Source organism: Diadema antillarum, unplaced genomic scaffold (assembly GCF_040938485.1).
Source record: "Diadema antillarum isolate AM-2024a unplaced genomic scaffold, OU_Dant_1.0 seq00000435_RagTag, whole genome shotgun sequence".
Classification (NCBI taxonomy): domain Eukaryota; kingdom Metazoa; phylum Echinodermata; class Echinoidea; order Diadematoida; family Diadematidae; genus Diadema; species Diadema antillarum.
Genome location: NW_027271413.1, coordinates 6,333 through 21,990, shown reverse-complemented (window position 1 = coordinate 21,990; position 15,658 = coordinate 6,333). Strand labels below are relative to the sequence as shown.

The 15,658-nt window shown below is 39.1% G+C and overlaps 1 protein-coding gene across 1 annotated transcript; it reads right to left on the bottom strand.

Moving 5' to 3' along the window:
* Nucleotides 1-11,210: 11,210 nt before the first annotated feature.
* LOC139732560 (uncharacterized) lies at nt 11,211-15,433 on the bottom strand. The gene has a single exon (XM_071643414.1). It carries the CDS (start codon nt 15,431-15,433, stop codon nt 12,668-12,670), a length of 2,766 nt encoding a protein of 921 aa, XP_071499515.1. The 3' UTR covers nt 11,211-12,667.
* Nucleotides 15,434-15,658: the final 225 nt, after the last annotated feature.

Genomic DNA, 15,658 nt, shown 5'->3' with positions numbered 1-15,658 from the left:
GAGGAGACACATTAACACAATCTCATGATAGGTTTTAACTTTTTTCTTTTAAAAAAGAAATTAGTACGAAGAAGTATCATATGGTGACAAGCATGTACATAGTTCATGAACGCTGTGAGAGTGTATGTTTGTGATGTCATAATGTGTAGTAACAAAGTTCAAGTTCAAATTGCGGCAGTACTCTCTCACAGGTGAATCAAGTAAATTTCAAAAATATAAATCTGCGTTGGTTGCTGGACTACATTTGTTCACATGTAAAAGGCTGATAATCTCATGTCATGTCATGTCATGTGAAACCTTTCCTTTGCAACCAAATTGCAGTCTGGCTCTTTTGCAAGGTTTTGATAGTTGTACGAGCTCTAATCAACTTACGTACAAGGACATGAGTGCATCACCAATTTGAGTAGAAAGAAGCTTTTTTAAGACAGACCACAAAAGGAAATTAATTAAATTAATTATCTGTGTAATTAGAAATTGAATGTATCTGCTTGTTTTCATTTGCACTGCTCATTGTTAGTAGCGAGTCTCATATGTAGCCAAAGTTTAACCTATACCATACAGTTTTGTTTTGATTTTCCTCCCACAGGAGCGAGATGGGAATGAATATTGATATTGAATTATCTTTTAAATAGTGCAGTTTACATGAAATGCTGATGAATGCACTTTAAACGATGCCATTGTCTTAAAAACAATGTGAAAAAGAAAATATGAACTTCTTGATATCTTTTTGTGAAAATAGGTACAGAGTACTGAGAATGATGAACAGAGTTTTGGCAATAACACAATGTAAGTCTGCAAAATGAGAAAGAAGCTTCATCTGTCTATTGTATGAATTCAGCTCCCATTATTAGGTCAATTCTTTGTCAACAGAAGATGGTATATCACACTTGGTAGTCCTTCATAAGTTTTTGGTCAAAGTATTTTCAAGTACAGTGTACATGTACCAAGAAACCAAAGCAATTTCATTATTTTCTCTTGCGTAGCAGGCAAACCAGCAAAACAGCAATTTTAGCCCAGTGTTATTTTTTGAAAGTAGTCTAGTAATACCTCCACCATTTCAATTGAATTTCTGGAAGTGCAGTCTCGATACAATCATGTATATACAGGAGCAGAGGAGAACCAGGTATGTGTTAAAGTGCAACATAATACCGTATCTCTACAGCCATCGATGCATTTTGCAACAAAAAGTGAAAGTCATTTGTGATTTTTATGCCTCCGCCACGAAGTGGTGCCGGAGGCATTATGTTTTCAGGTTGTCCGTCCGTCCGTACGTCCGTACGTCTGTACGTACGTCCGTACGTCCGTCCGCTTTCGTTTACGCGATAACTTAAGTAATATTTACTGGAATTTTACCAAACTTGGTCCAAGTATGAAGTATGATGGGGCAATTAGTTGATTAGATTTTTGGTGAAATCGGCTAAAGGTCAAAGGTCAAGGTCAAATCATGAAATTTTATCCGTTTCCGCGATAACTCAAGACTGGATGGAGCAAATTTCACCAAACTTTCTTGGAGGATGATGTATGATGGGACAATTACTTGGTTAGTTTTTCAGTGAAATCGGACAGAGGTCAAAGGTCAAAGATCAAGGTCAAATCCTTAAATTTATCTGTTTACGTGATAACCCAAAACTGGATGAAGCAGCTTTCACCAAACTTGGTCCAAGGATGATGTATGATGGGACAATTAGTTGAGTAGATTTTAGTGACATTGGCAAGAGGTCAAAGGTCAAAAGGTCAAGGTCAAATTCTACAAATGTTGCAATTTCCCCCATATCTATGCAATGCCCGAAGGTATTTTCTTGAAACTTGGTGTGGACATGTACTACTGCATAAAGATTCTCCAATGAGAGTTTCATGTCATAAGGTCAAAGGTCAAAAGGTCAAAGGTTAGGTGAAAATGTTGCAATATCACTTTTCTCGCAAATGGTTCAATGTATTTTCATGGAACTTGGTACATACGCATGTACTGTCTGGCAGGGATTCTCTATGGAATTTAGGGGTCATGGGTCAATAGTCAGGGGTCAAGGTCAAGGTCAACTCAAAATTTTACTATTTCCCTCATATACTAGTATGTGCAATGCTTGCATTATTAGTTTCAAAACTTAGTACATGCATTACCTAATGGAGATTCTCCAGGAAATTTCCAGCCTGAAGGTCAAAGGTTAAGGGTCAAAGGCCAGGTTTCAATGCCCCCCCCCCCCAATAAAAATATATATTTTGTACCGTTATCACACTCTTTCTTCATACCTTTGAAATTACTCAATGCATAAACTTCCCCAAAATTCCCCAAATATGTATACCTGCACTCTTAGAAAATTATGGCAAACCCAGTTCAAGACATTTCTGACAAACCTGTCATTTCAATATTTTGCCAGTTATGTGAAAATGTCATGGATCACACATTGTGAAGACATTGTACTATACGCCTATTGGGAGAATCATGCATTAAAGGGATCGTACAGTTTTGGTTGAGACCTAATTTCAGGTTTCTAACATTTTTAGGTGAGATAATGAGAAACCTCTTCTGAAATATGAAAGAGCATGTAATTCTATGAGGAATTCAATGTTTATTTGATGAAAATTGGTTTTGAAATGGCTGAGATATCCAAAAAAGAGCGATTCTAATAAAGTGTGGGACCCACACTTTATTACGATCGCTTTGTTTTACTTTGTTTTTGGATGTTTCAGTCATTCCAAACCCGATTTTCATCAAATAAACTTTGAATTTCTCTTAAAATGGTATGCTCCGTACTTTTATATCATAACTCTTTTCTTGGTATCTCGCAAAAAGTTAAAAGCCCAATTCTCATCTCCACCAATACTGTACTATCCCTTTAAGGCGGAGGCATCAGTCGCCATAGCGACATTTCTAGTTCTCTTTTCTTTTTCTGTGCCTCCTTAATTAGGGTGTCTGACAGGAACCCTATGGCAAAACAAGTGAAAGTTATCAGATTAATGCGAGTGTGTACAAGTACTTCACTATGAGTTGTATGCACAGTCTACCACATGATTTGTTGAGAACTATACCACATTATTTATGTGCTGGACCACTATTCCCTTTCTTTTCCCTGTTTTGCAAGAACATAACTACGTACAATGTATTGTAGAGCTGGTATACCTGTACCATTTAGGCAAGCATAGTACAATGTACTACCAGAGGACAGAAAGTAAGAAGCATTGGCCTACTTCTTGCTTATGTTAGACATGATATACATGTATTTGCATTGAAATAAGGTGAAACACCTGTGTAGTTACTGTTTTCATGTATGTAACTTGTATGTCCTACATCCAAGGTGTATACAACTTATTGTGGTAAGCATAGGAAAACATTGACATACATACTCATGTTTTATCAGTAGTTCCTACACTATCTTTTATGTAGTTCAATTTCTCATGAACAATGCATGTATTAGATTGCACAACAGCTCCGTGTTAACATGTGAGAGCAAAATAATGCACATTAAATGCAAAGGATACAAAAAAAAAGTTTATGTCTATCATAGGATGGTGAACTCTAGTGACGCAGTCTTATAAGACTGTACCACACACGGACAGGAAGTTTGTTGTAGATCTAATCAAGTGAGGCTTGTACATGTATACTAGTTTGCCATGCTAGGAATACATTACATTTATTATACACAAGTTGCAGAAAAGTTTATAAATTGTTGTTTTATCCAATTACAGTGTATATCTATACCTTTCCCCAGGACAAGCCCCCATTTTTTTTTTCTTTGAACTTAGCATTATATACAATATTCCTATCAGTGTATCGGTAGGGGAATTTTGATGTGCCTGTTTCATGCCTTTTTTTGGAAATGCACATATTAAGGTATGAATATATAATGTCCAAGCAATGTATGGGTACAAACACTAAAAATAGTGGTGACATTTTTTTCTATTTTTACATTTGTACTTCATGAGTATCAAAGAATAAAAAGTTGTCTGGCACAATTTTTTTTCTCCATAATTTCTCTATAAAGATGGCATGCATGGTACTCATGTGTGTGTGTGTGTAAATGAATTGAAACAGAAGTGTGTAGTACAGTAATGTTATGTGATCCCTTTGATGGTATGCATGTGTGAGTGTGTGAATAAGTTTTACCATGAAATGGAATTCCTACAAGACCCTTGCACAAAGTTGAAGTAAAAGAAACAAGGAGTAATACAAGTAATTGGATTTTTCTTCATATTTGTATTCAAAGTCACTCTTCACATTTGTAAAATTATTACATTTCACATCAAAAAAAGAAAAAGAAAAAGAAAAAAAAGAATGGGAGCCTAACATCGCACATTTTCCAAGAAGATTCTTAAATTTCTTACACATACAGAAGTATAATAAACATGAAAGGAAAAGATCCCTGGAGAGCATCACATTTTCTTATTTTTTCCATTTTTTTTGGTTGTTGTATCAAATACACAAAAATCAAGCAACCTGTACAATTTCATGATAGTACAAGAATACACTCTTGATTTTTTTGTCTCTCTTGAAGCCACCATACAGTAGTCTCTCACCCACTGTTTAATTAAAACAAGCACTTTTAAAGTGGAAAAATGTATGCATACCAGACTTACCTGGGCCAAGATATATACACATTTAAAGATATATATATTATATATATTTTTAATCTCCAGAAGTTCTTAAATTACAACCATGTAGTTACCAACATTGCTGGCTTGATACAATGTACATCAAATAATTATGTGTTCATTGAAATGCCCTTTAGCTCCTTGCTCTACACAACATGGCTTGGGCGAGTCCTTTTGTGTTTCTGTGAAATGCATGAGGGCTAAGAACAGTTCAGTGCCATCTTGCTCATCAAGGCTGTTTAAAAGCAATCAGCACGAAAATCAGATACAATACTGAGATCATCACAGTACAGTGGACTCCCGTTATAACGAAGTCCTTGGGTACCAGCAATTTTCTTTCATTATAACTGAACATATTAATAAAAAAAAAAAAAAAAAAAAAAAAAAAAAAAACAGAGCGGATAATGTTGCAGCCTGAATTTTTACTTCATTGTAAGTGGAATTTCGTTATAACGGGATTGCCCTGTACACTATTATACTGTATACGCCAAATATTTCGTGAGGTTTTTATTTTCACGAATTTCGCGAGTCAGGTGCTATTCGTGAAATTAAGGACACGCAAAAATAAGACTCTGATCCCAATGTGAATGTGACGTACGCATGTACATTTCCCTGTTCAGTACAGGACTCCACGATCGCGAATTTAACCACTCGCGAAATCGTTGGGAATTCCCGATTCGCGAAAATTTAGACTCGCAAGACATATGGCGTATAGAGTACTTGAGTGTGCAATACTGGTACACACTCTTTGTCAGAGCTGTACCACAACTCTCCTTGATCATTTATTTTTACCACACTTGTCTATATCCTGTCATATGCAGACTGTAGATGGACTTCAATCATTTGATCCAGTTCTCATGTTTGCCTGCAAACTACAATCATAGCTCTAAAAGCATCTCTGTCTTCTCTATACAGAGTAGATACAGTAGTATTGCTATAATACCGGTAATATATCAAAGTAGTGCGAACGGTAATGAATACGTATGTGAACCAGGCATGAATGCTTGAAATACTGTGCCCATACCCCATTTGAGACAAAGGGAACTTGATTGTATGGTCATCCACCTTGAGACAAATATGCCATAAATGAAGGCATATTTTCCCCATATGCACTTTGCACAAACATCAATTGATAAAAATTCATGGCAGAAATACATTGTATTGAACCATCAGTGTTTTGACTATATCTTTGCATGGAAAAAAAAAATCATGGCATCTTACAAAGGCTTTGACTACATCTCCATTGGCTGTGGAACACTGACAGTGGCTAGATTCAGACAGTAGCAAAACTATTCACAAATTTCATGCTTCTGATGGGTGTCAAGAAGAAATATTCACAGCGCTGGCACATGGATATAGCATAGCTGTTTGGTGCTTGTTATCCATCAGTTTCATAAAATTTTGTGAATATTTTTGACAAGCTCCTAGGGATGAATAACTGTACTAATGCCAATCACACAGCATCTCTCAATGGGCTCCATGTCGCTGGCATGAATTCCTAGCTAGACATACTGGTATTTGCACATGGTTTTGCAGTTGTTATGGAGAGACCTCACAAACAAATTTGGCGCACAGTCGCAAGAAATCACAAAATAAAATGATTAACCAACATAACGGGCATATACCAAACAACACATTTTACAAATTGGGTGTTGGTACTAGTATTTATCATAAAATGATTGAATGCAGAGAAAAAGCTCAGTTGATATTTCAAGATACGCTTCATACTTTATATTCAAAATTTAACATTTTTCAGCACATATTGCCAAAAAAAAAGAAAAGAAAAAGAAAAGAAAAAAAAAATCCAAACTGAACAACATGGATTTCAGGGAATACACTACAAAAAGCAACATATTTCATGAATATCTTTACAGAGACAAACTCTATATAAGGCTATGCTTAATGCTCAACAAAGATACAACTGCTTTGTATAAACATTCATTTTGTTTGAAACAAGTAGCTCCAAATCTACCCCAGCTGCATATCAACCACCTGCAATAACGCAAAGTGCGATGCAATAGAGCTACACATTGCACTCTTTTTCTACTGCCGCCAAGACAGGTAGACGCACAGCTGAAATGTTTCTGAGAGCTTGCCACATTCTGTCTAATGGGTGCAGGCTAACATTAAAGACATGGCGTGAGGGAGCTTCAACGCAGGGGTGGATTATGTGGAGATGGCAGTGTATAGGCCTATAAGAGACCAGAGACAAGAAGTAGCTGTCTTTTGAAGTGTGTCTGCTTTATTTCTCTTTTATTGCACATTCATGCAGGTTGGTTCCCTTTTGTCCCATGAACATGAAGACTTGTTCATTTCTTTCTCGTTAGCTCACATCGATTTAACCAAACATTCTATCTCTGAGATAGACAAGACCCACACAGTTGTACATCAAAGAAAGCCAAAAATAAGGTGATGCATCAAATACAATGAATTTTATGGTTTTAATTTGCCTACAAATCAAAGTAAATATATTATGCAAGTGGATACTTTTTCTTCCTGAATCATACATTCATTTATCAGTGGGTGGGGGGGGGGGGGGGGGGGAGGGGGGTGAGGTCACCTGAAATTGGGGATCCTAGTTTGGATACACGTATAAGGGTAAAGAGTATATTTCTATCTGTTTGCATGGTATAATAAAAAAGATCTCCAGTATCTCACACTACAAAGACTCATCATATCCAAGTCCATCATGGGATATCAATGACTGCCATTGGTTATCATAACTAATTGTCCTGTACAATTAACCAGTTTGTAATTAGCTCATGTGCACACTGGTATTAGTGACCTTTCTGTTTTTTCTCTGTTGGCTAGGCACTTCGCTTGTTCTGAAAGCAGCATAATGCATGAGCTTGCAGGACGTGACAATTCATAGAACTCCTGTTCAAACAAAGAATAAACTTGGGCAGAGCAGTTGCCCAGAATGATCTGTCAATTAACATCTTGGGGAGCATTATACTTCATTTTTTTCCTCCTGAATGAATTAACCCATTGAGGACGGACTGATTTTGCTACAACACGCATTTCCCATAGACACCTGCCCGAGTGTACTCGGGACTTGTCCTCAACGGGTTAAGGTTTTATACATATATATATATATTTTTTTTTTAGTGCCTATGACCAGGCTTAAAGGACAAGTTCACCTTCATATACATGTGGATTGAGTGAGGGCAATGATATTAGTACCGGTAGAACACATCAGTGAAAGTTTGGGGAAAATTGGACAATCCATTCAAAAGTTATGAATTTCTAAAGTATCTGTGCAATCACTGCTGGAGGAGAAGACTACTACAGTGCATGATGTCACATGCGTACAACAATATAAGGAAAATAAAAAGAGAATTTCACAAAACTTGACTTTTTGAATAAAGTGCACATTTCCTCGACATGTTACTCACTTCTGTTAGGGGTAATATCATTTCCCCTGACTTCTGAAAGAGAGAAGTCGAGTGTTCTTTTATTATGTGAGAAAAGTGAGAATATCTTGAATTTTCTTTACACTTTCTTTATATAGTTGTACTCATATGACATCACAAGCTATAGTAGCCTTCTCATCCAGCCATGACTGAGCAGAAACTTCAAAAATTCGTAACTTTTGAACGGATTGTCCGATTTTCCTCAAACTCTCATTGATGTGTTCTACTAGTATTGCTGCATTCACTCAACCTACATGTCTATGAAGGTGAACTTGTCCTTTAAAATGTCAGGTGGATGTGCAGGAAAGCACTATATATTAGGATCACATGAATATTTATTTATCTCATAATTATCACAAAAGCCTACCTCAGTGAATTTACGAGCCAACATGCCTGTTGGTACAAATGACCTTTTTCTGCTCATGCACAAAGTGGAAGTACCAACTGGTCTATTCTAGTACACATTCAAGGTATTCATACCGCAATACATCAACTGATTGAATCGCAAGGGGAAGAAAAGGGGGGGGGGGTGGTGCAAATTGATAGGTGAAGGGCAGGTAAACAATACAAATGTTCGTTATAAACACCCGGACACCTATCTACTCAATTACAGACCTCTTATCCACAATGACAGTTACAATCACAGCTACGATTTCTGTCTTGAGACACAACGCATGTTGGTCAACCTCAAACACACACAGCTCAAGGGGCACCTACTCCTAGGCATGATATTCTGCCCAAAAACTGTCACTGTGCTGAACGTGAATGAAACCCACATACTTGAATTGAGGGGATGCAGCAATATTAGTAGAACACATCAGAAAAGTTTGAGAAAAAAAAGCAACATACAGTGTACTTCTACTCTCCAAGCATAATGGAAGAGCACTTGACTTGCCTCTTTCAGAAAGCAGGAGGAATAATACATTACCCCTAACATATGTCAGTGTTAAACATATCGAGGAAATCTGCACTTTTCTTTAAAAAATGAGATTTTGTGAAATTCTCTTCTTGCTTTCTTGACACCTTATTTTCCATATGGGTTGTCACAAGAAGATGAAGTTTCCCAATATGGTGATGGCTGCACCGAAACTTTAAAAATTAATAATGTTGAACAGATTGTCCAATTTTCCTTCATTTTTCAATGATGTGTATTACTTTAATACAGTATATTGCTGCATTCACTCAATCCAAAAGTACATTTAGGTTTCATTCTCCCTTTAACTGAACCTACTTGGCCATATTTGTTACTTTAACCCACTAAATCTTGGGAGAATTTTATTTCAGAAATAATCACCTCATCATCAACAAAATGGCATCTCTTAATTTCATTGCATATTATGCCATACAATGGGAAAAAGAACGGATGGGAATTGTGAAATTCATAGAATCTGCACAAAATGAGAAAGAAATTTACAAGAATACATCAACATGAGGAGAAACAGGAATTTTAATTCTGCCAATTTTAGTTCCAGTTATCCATTCAGGAATTGAGAGGCTTTCGAAGAAAAAAAATCTGTAACTGAAAAAAATCTGAAACTGAAACAACCAAGTATAAACAAAAAACTTGAGATACACTTAACAATGAATAGTGAAAATCAAACTATGAATGATATTAATACCAAACAGTAGAAATCAGGGTCTGAGGATTTGGTAAGTCAATGCAGGTGTCACTCAGTACACAGACACACACAAAAACCTCACAACTGAAATATGATATACTTTCACTTCTTTCATGGGCAGTAGCAAGTGAAAAAGAAGCTGTTTGCTGTAGGTGATCTCACAACGTTCTTTGCATACAAATGAAAACTTAAGCTGTACACACTGAGTCTTGCAAATCATGCAGAAAAAAAAAAATTCAGTGATTTGTAACTGGTGAAATGCTATTTTCATTTTCAAGTATAATCTGGCTCACTAATGTAATGTACCTTATTGCATTCCTCCAGCCAAGTTTGATAACGTGTCAAATTAATTTCTGATGCAAAAGCTGAAATCTAAATTTGAACCAAATCTGGATTTGGTGCATGTGTGTGTGTGTCAGAGAATTTGACACTGGGGGTGACCTTTTCCTTGAATCGGTACTTGAACATTGCTGCACATGTGACATAATACTTCACGAGTCGACTGATATGCTACAAATTAATAACTTGTAAAAATACTGCCTCATGTGACATAATGCACGGCAGACTGTTTCTTATTGTCTTTTTCTCTTGAAAGGAGACTATACATGAAGAGTTTGATTGCAAAATGAGTTAACTCCATTCTTGCCAATATCAAATAACTGTGCATAACCCTGCTAAAAAAACAAAAAAAAAACAAAAACCCAAGTAAATACAGGATATTTTCAATTATAACTTCAAGAATTCCTTGTTATACTTTGTATAAGTAAGGTATCATTAGAAAGGTTCTATTTTGCACTATCTGATGATGGAATTACTTTAAGATGTTTAAAAACGTGATCAAACTCTTCACAGGTACTTCTTTCCATTCCTTTAATGTGTTTCTCAATTGCAAATTTGAACAACTTGCAAAATGGTCTTTCGTGTCCCAATCACTGAACTGTAAACTATAGAAAGGACGCTATGCGCTGTACACGCAGAAAGGCTATTGAGCTCCGCGCGCAAACGTTGAAGCTACCGGTGCCATTTTGAGACTCCAATTCCCACCACAGTGATTCCCAAATAAGGAGTGCACGCAATTCGCTGCATGCTCTTCTATGCTTTGATCCACACTACATAAACAGTATTACGTGGGGCTTGCACGCTTGCATTTAGGGAGTCTCAAAATGGCGAAGCCAGCTTCAATGCACTGCGCATTTTGTCCATTCCATAGTAGAGTTCAGTGGTCCCAATTTGCGAAATGTTACACAGCTGTACATGAACTCGTAAAACACATGCCACATACAGTATATTCTCCACCTTACAAATTTTATAGTCTCAAGCCAAGGCAGTTATTTGCAAGCCCCATACATTTATAACTATGGATGCTACGAACATATCAGCCCTTCACATGGAATATTTACTGCCATTTGTTTTCTCTAGCTGTAATACAAGTTAAGATTGTATTAAGTTACAGGAAGGAGGAAGAAAGGGAGGTATTGAAAGAGACAGAAAAAAAAAAGACAGAGAAAGAAAGAAAGGAGAAGGTACTATTTGATAACGTTACATAAACACTACTTAATTTCACTCCCTTTGCTTTGTAAAACAGGGGGTCAGAATCCATGATACACACAGTAAATTCAAACTACCATCTCATGCCAACTTACATTAAACACTGTTGAAGTACATGTAAGCATAGTAGAATTAAAAATTCACAATGAGGAAGGCTTCCATAGGAATACTTAAAGTATGCACTTCTACCCTTTATGGCCCAAAATATTTGCATGATTACCCCATACATTAAATTGCATGTAATACGGAGGGGTTTCACCCATTCAAGGAGGAAACTGAATCCATCTCTCGATGTAATATACAATGTGTATAAAAATTACCTGTGCATTTCAGTCCACTTTATACAGCCTTATAACTCAAAGAACCAACGTCTTTGATGGAAGTTTTACTATCATTATTTTAACCTCAGGCACAGGAAATCTCCACTCTCATTTTTTTAACCTCAGACACAGGAAGTTTTCAATCACAACACGCAATGAACAAAGAATCAACCTGGTAATATGGTCATATATGCCATGAAATATTTCTTTGTGTGTCTGGGTTTTCATATTTTTTTTTGGTGTTTTTGTGCCAATATGTTTGTCCCCAGCTGGAAAAGGCACTGTTTAAATTGACTGAAATCACATATAGTTTTTAACTTTTACCTTTAGTCTGTGGGCATGTGCAATGCTCTAAGATACAAAATAATATTGCATGTAAATGAATTATATCAAGATACAGTACCTACATCCCACTTTTCTTCTGAATAAATAGTGATGGTATAATATTTTGGATGTAGAAGAAGAAATTACGCAGGCACATTTTATTGCCAGTGGTTATATTACAGCTCTATGTGCTTTGAAGGGTTTCAAGTATGGTGCGTGTGCTGGTGTTAGTGATATCTCAACACTGGCATCAGCAATAATCGCATGTGAAATGTACACAAACACTCCAGGCATGGCCATATAAATACATGCCTAGTAGCGGTCCTAATATCATCATACTATTAAAGAAGATGTTAAGAAGTTTGTGGCTCTTTACTATTTGTCTCAAACACAGCATAAATGGCTGTACCTTGTTTAATTTGACATGAACCAATCATAATCATTTTTTTTTTTCATCATGCAATTCCAGTGCAATCATGCTGACTTCCCCACGGTGTGAAGATAACATCAGTGATGGGAACTTAATTATGATAGGTAAATCACTTTGGTTCATCTGACCACTGGCGATAGAGCTCAATTTACAGCACAGTTGTTTGGGAGATAACATAAGCACCAGCATTAGCAAGGAACTGAAATCACAAATTGCCTTCTCATTTTCCTCTCTCTAAAATGCAAACATATTTCCAAATCTATTTTGTTCAACATTCTATTCTATGCCTTTCTAGTATAAGAAACAATTGTTCTCTGTTTTCTATCTCAATGACACCAATATACACTTAATTGCCATTCCATAATCAAATGAAGTCTTTGTACATCGGCAAAAATTCCAAGGGGCAACTAGCTAACACATGGAGTACTACTCTTTCGGTAGAGGTGGTACTATTTGATTTTCTCCCTGATGAAGGCCAACCAGCTCTGTAGTTGCACTGGAAGCTACATTGGAAACTGAGTCCTTGTCACTCTGCTCGCTCTGCTGAATGGAGCCTAGACTGATATTGTCGTCCATGTTGAGAAGGTCCTGCAAGGTAATGTGGGACGTCATTTCGTCAGAAATGACTGTCCTGAGCTTGCTGCCCAGAGCAACATCCTCGCCCACCTGGCTCCCATCTTGGCATTCGGAAGAGCTTTCGGCACTGCTTGCATTTTCACCAACATCAGGCTGCTTGCGATCTTCACTCGGCTTGGCCCCATTGTCTGACTTATGCTTACTGTGCTTTCCCTTGCCCTTGTGTTTACTCTCACCGTCTTTCTCTCTCCTGCGGTGTTTGTGCTTGGAACTCTTCTTCTTGTGGTGCTTGTGTTTGTGTTTGTGCTTCTTGCTGTGATTCCTATCACCACCGTCCTTCGGTTCCTTGGGGTCGTCTTCGTGCTTTCGCTTCGGCGACATGGGGAGATGAGAGGGGCCTTCCCGATGAGGACTTGTCGGGTTGCTCCTCGACAAACCGCTCTCCTGTTGGGAAATCCTGCTCAGGGAGCTAGAGGTGCTCCCATATCGGTTCTTGTACCAAGAGCTGTGCCTGCTGGAGTCCGTATTGGGATCAAAGTTGCATCCTCCGCTCCTACTACGACTCCTGCTACGGCTCCTAGTCCTCCTTCGATGCCTGTCATCCCTCGAGTACCTGCTACTCTCTCTTGACCGCTCCCTCGATCTGCTCCTACTTCTGCTCCTCCTCCTGTAGGAGTCATCGCGTGACTGCCATGAGCTCTCCCTCGAGTGCTCCCACGGCCTATCGTAGTCGCCGTACCTCCTGTCTCCATAGTACCTGCGATGATAGTGTGTGTCTGACCTTGACCTTGAAGGAGACCTAGACCGAGACCTTGACAAAGTCCTTGAGCTGTGTCCTCTGGTCCTTGAATAAGAGGAGGATTGTGAAAGGGAGTGGCTGTCATGTCTGGTCTCATAGTACAGACTCCACCTATTCTTTTCCTCCCTGAACTTACGGTATAGCTCGTTGGGACTGCGAGACTCGTCCTGGTGGTATCCAAAGCTCCTTCTGGACCGATACCGTGATGAGTAGCGCCCGCTTCTCCTTTCATCTGAGTCCCTGCTCCTTTGGTGATGTCTGTCATGTCTGGACCCATCGTAGCTTTCATCTGAGTCAGTGGACCAGTTACTGGCTTTGCTTGCAGAGTATGAATTCCGCGTATGCTTGGTTTTTTGCTTCCTTTTACCTCCTGCTTTCTCCTCCACTGTGCCATTTTGGGCAGTGGCCTTGCTCTTCCCCTGCTTTCCTCTGACATTTGCTTCCGGCTCGGTAGAGGTATCATCTGATATGGTGATGAATGCTATTGGGGTACGCAGATGGAATGGCTTCTGATAACCGACAATCTCCACGCTACCGCTGCTGTCCTCACTCTGCTCCTCCTCCGCCCCGGCAGCGGGACTATTATGCTCCTGCTTGATTTGCAGGCTGCTGCTGATGCCAGAGGGTCCCGGCTGGTCATGGTCCACTATAGCTGGGGGTTCTGGATTGTGAGTGGATGAGAAGTCAAACTGTGTGGATGGTCCGGCTACATCAGCTGCAGAGGAAGGCCCTGGAATGTCTTGTGATGTGCTATGAGGCTGGCTGCTACTCACAGACCTCGCAGCTACATTTTCTTCTGCATCGTCATCATTGTCGTCGGATGATATGAGGATGACTTCGTTGTTATTGTTATTGTTATTGATGGGGAGATTGTTCTCCTCACTGTCATCACTGCTGCTGTTCTGGGCTATCAGCGGTTGCTGGGGCCGTAGTGTGGCTGTGAACTGAGGATTCTCTGGCCGGAAGTCATATTGTGCCATTTGGTCATATGTGTCCATGTCATGCGGCGAGCGAGCAAAGCTGGTGAATTCATGGATGAAGTGTTCTGTTCGGCCATACAGAAATGGTCTGAGGTGGTTGTGAAACTCCTCGGTTTGAATGTCCACGTTTGGAAGCAGTGAGAGGATGTACTGGGTCATAAAGGTGACATGGTCAGAGTTCCCGTTGAAGAGTACACCGAGGTCACGTCTGAGCCATGGGATGAGGCGGTGTGAGACAGCCGGATTCTCACGGAAAAAGTGGGGAGATGTGTCCCTGAACCTTGTGAATCTATTTGTCGCGATGTGGTGCACTCGTAAGCCAGCTGCATAGATCAGCTGACGGCGCTGGCGTGCCTCATTCTCCCGCTGAAGGCGTTCTGCCAGCCTTGCCTGACGGTTGAGCAGCTGATCCATGCGAGTCTGCCAGGCGGACCGCCTTCCATTAGCAAGGGTGGTGTGATATCGAAACCTTGCGCCATGGCGATCTGTGTCAAAGGACCCATTTTCTGAGGGTTGAAGGACATGCTGATCATACACATCACTGGACACGACATTGTGAATGATAGATTTAAATGTTGCCTTGCACAGGGGGCATGTCGACTTTACTTTGGCCCATTCCAAAATGCATTGGAAACAGAAGCGATGAAAGCAGCCATCTGAGAAGGACTTGTCTTTGAACTTGCCAAGGCATATTGGGCAGCACTGGTCAGGAGATCCGGAGCGTGACGAAGCATCACTGTCGGTGGGAGCTAGCTCAGCATCCTTCCTGCTCTTGGTGCTTTTTGAAGATTCACTGAGAGCCTTCTGCAATCCTCTTTGAACACTTGCCTCATCCATTGTATAACACTTGATCAAGGCATAGTTTGAGAAGAGAACTCTGCAAGTTATAATAAAGAAAGCAAGAAAAAATTAGTTCTTGAGTCACACTGATCTTTCATCAATCTGCAAGTATTCACACTTAATTAAACAAGAAGATTCCTTGGATTAAAAACAGCTTTGTGCACACACTGCAACAAATACAGATGAAGCAAAGGGAATGTTCTGTAACATATGACAGAAAAA

What these genes read in the sequence shown, in the direction of transcription:
- LOC139732560 (XM_071643414.1), bottom strand. Translation starts at nt 15,433, where the DNA reads ATGGATGAGGCAAGTGTTCAAAGAGGATTGCAGAAGGCTCTCAGTGAA.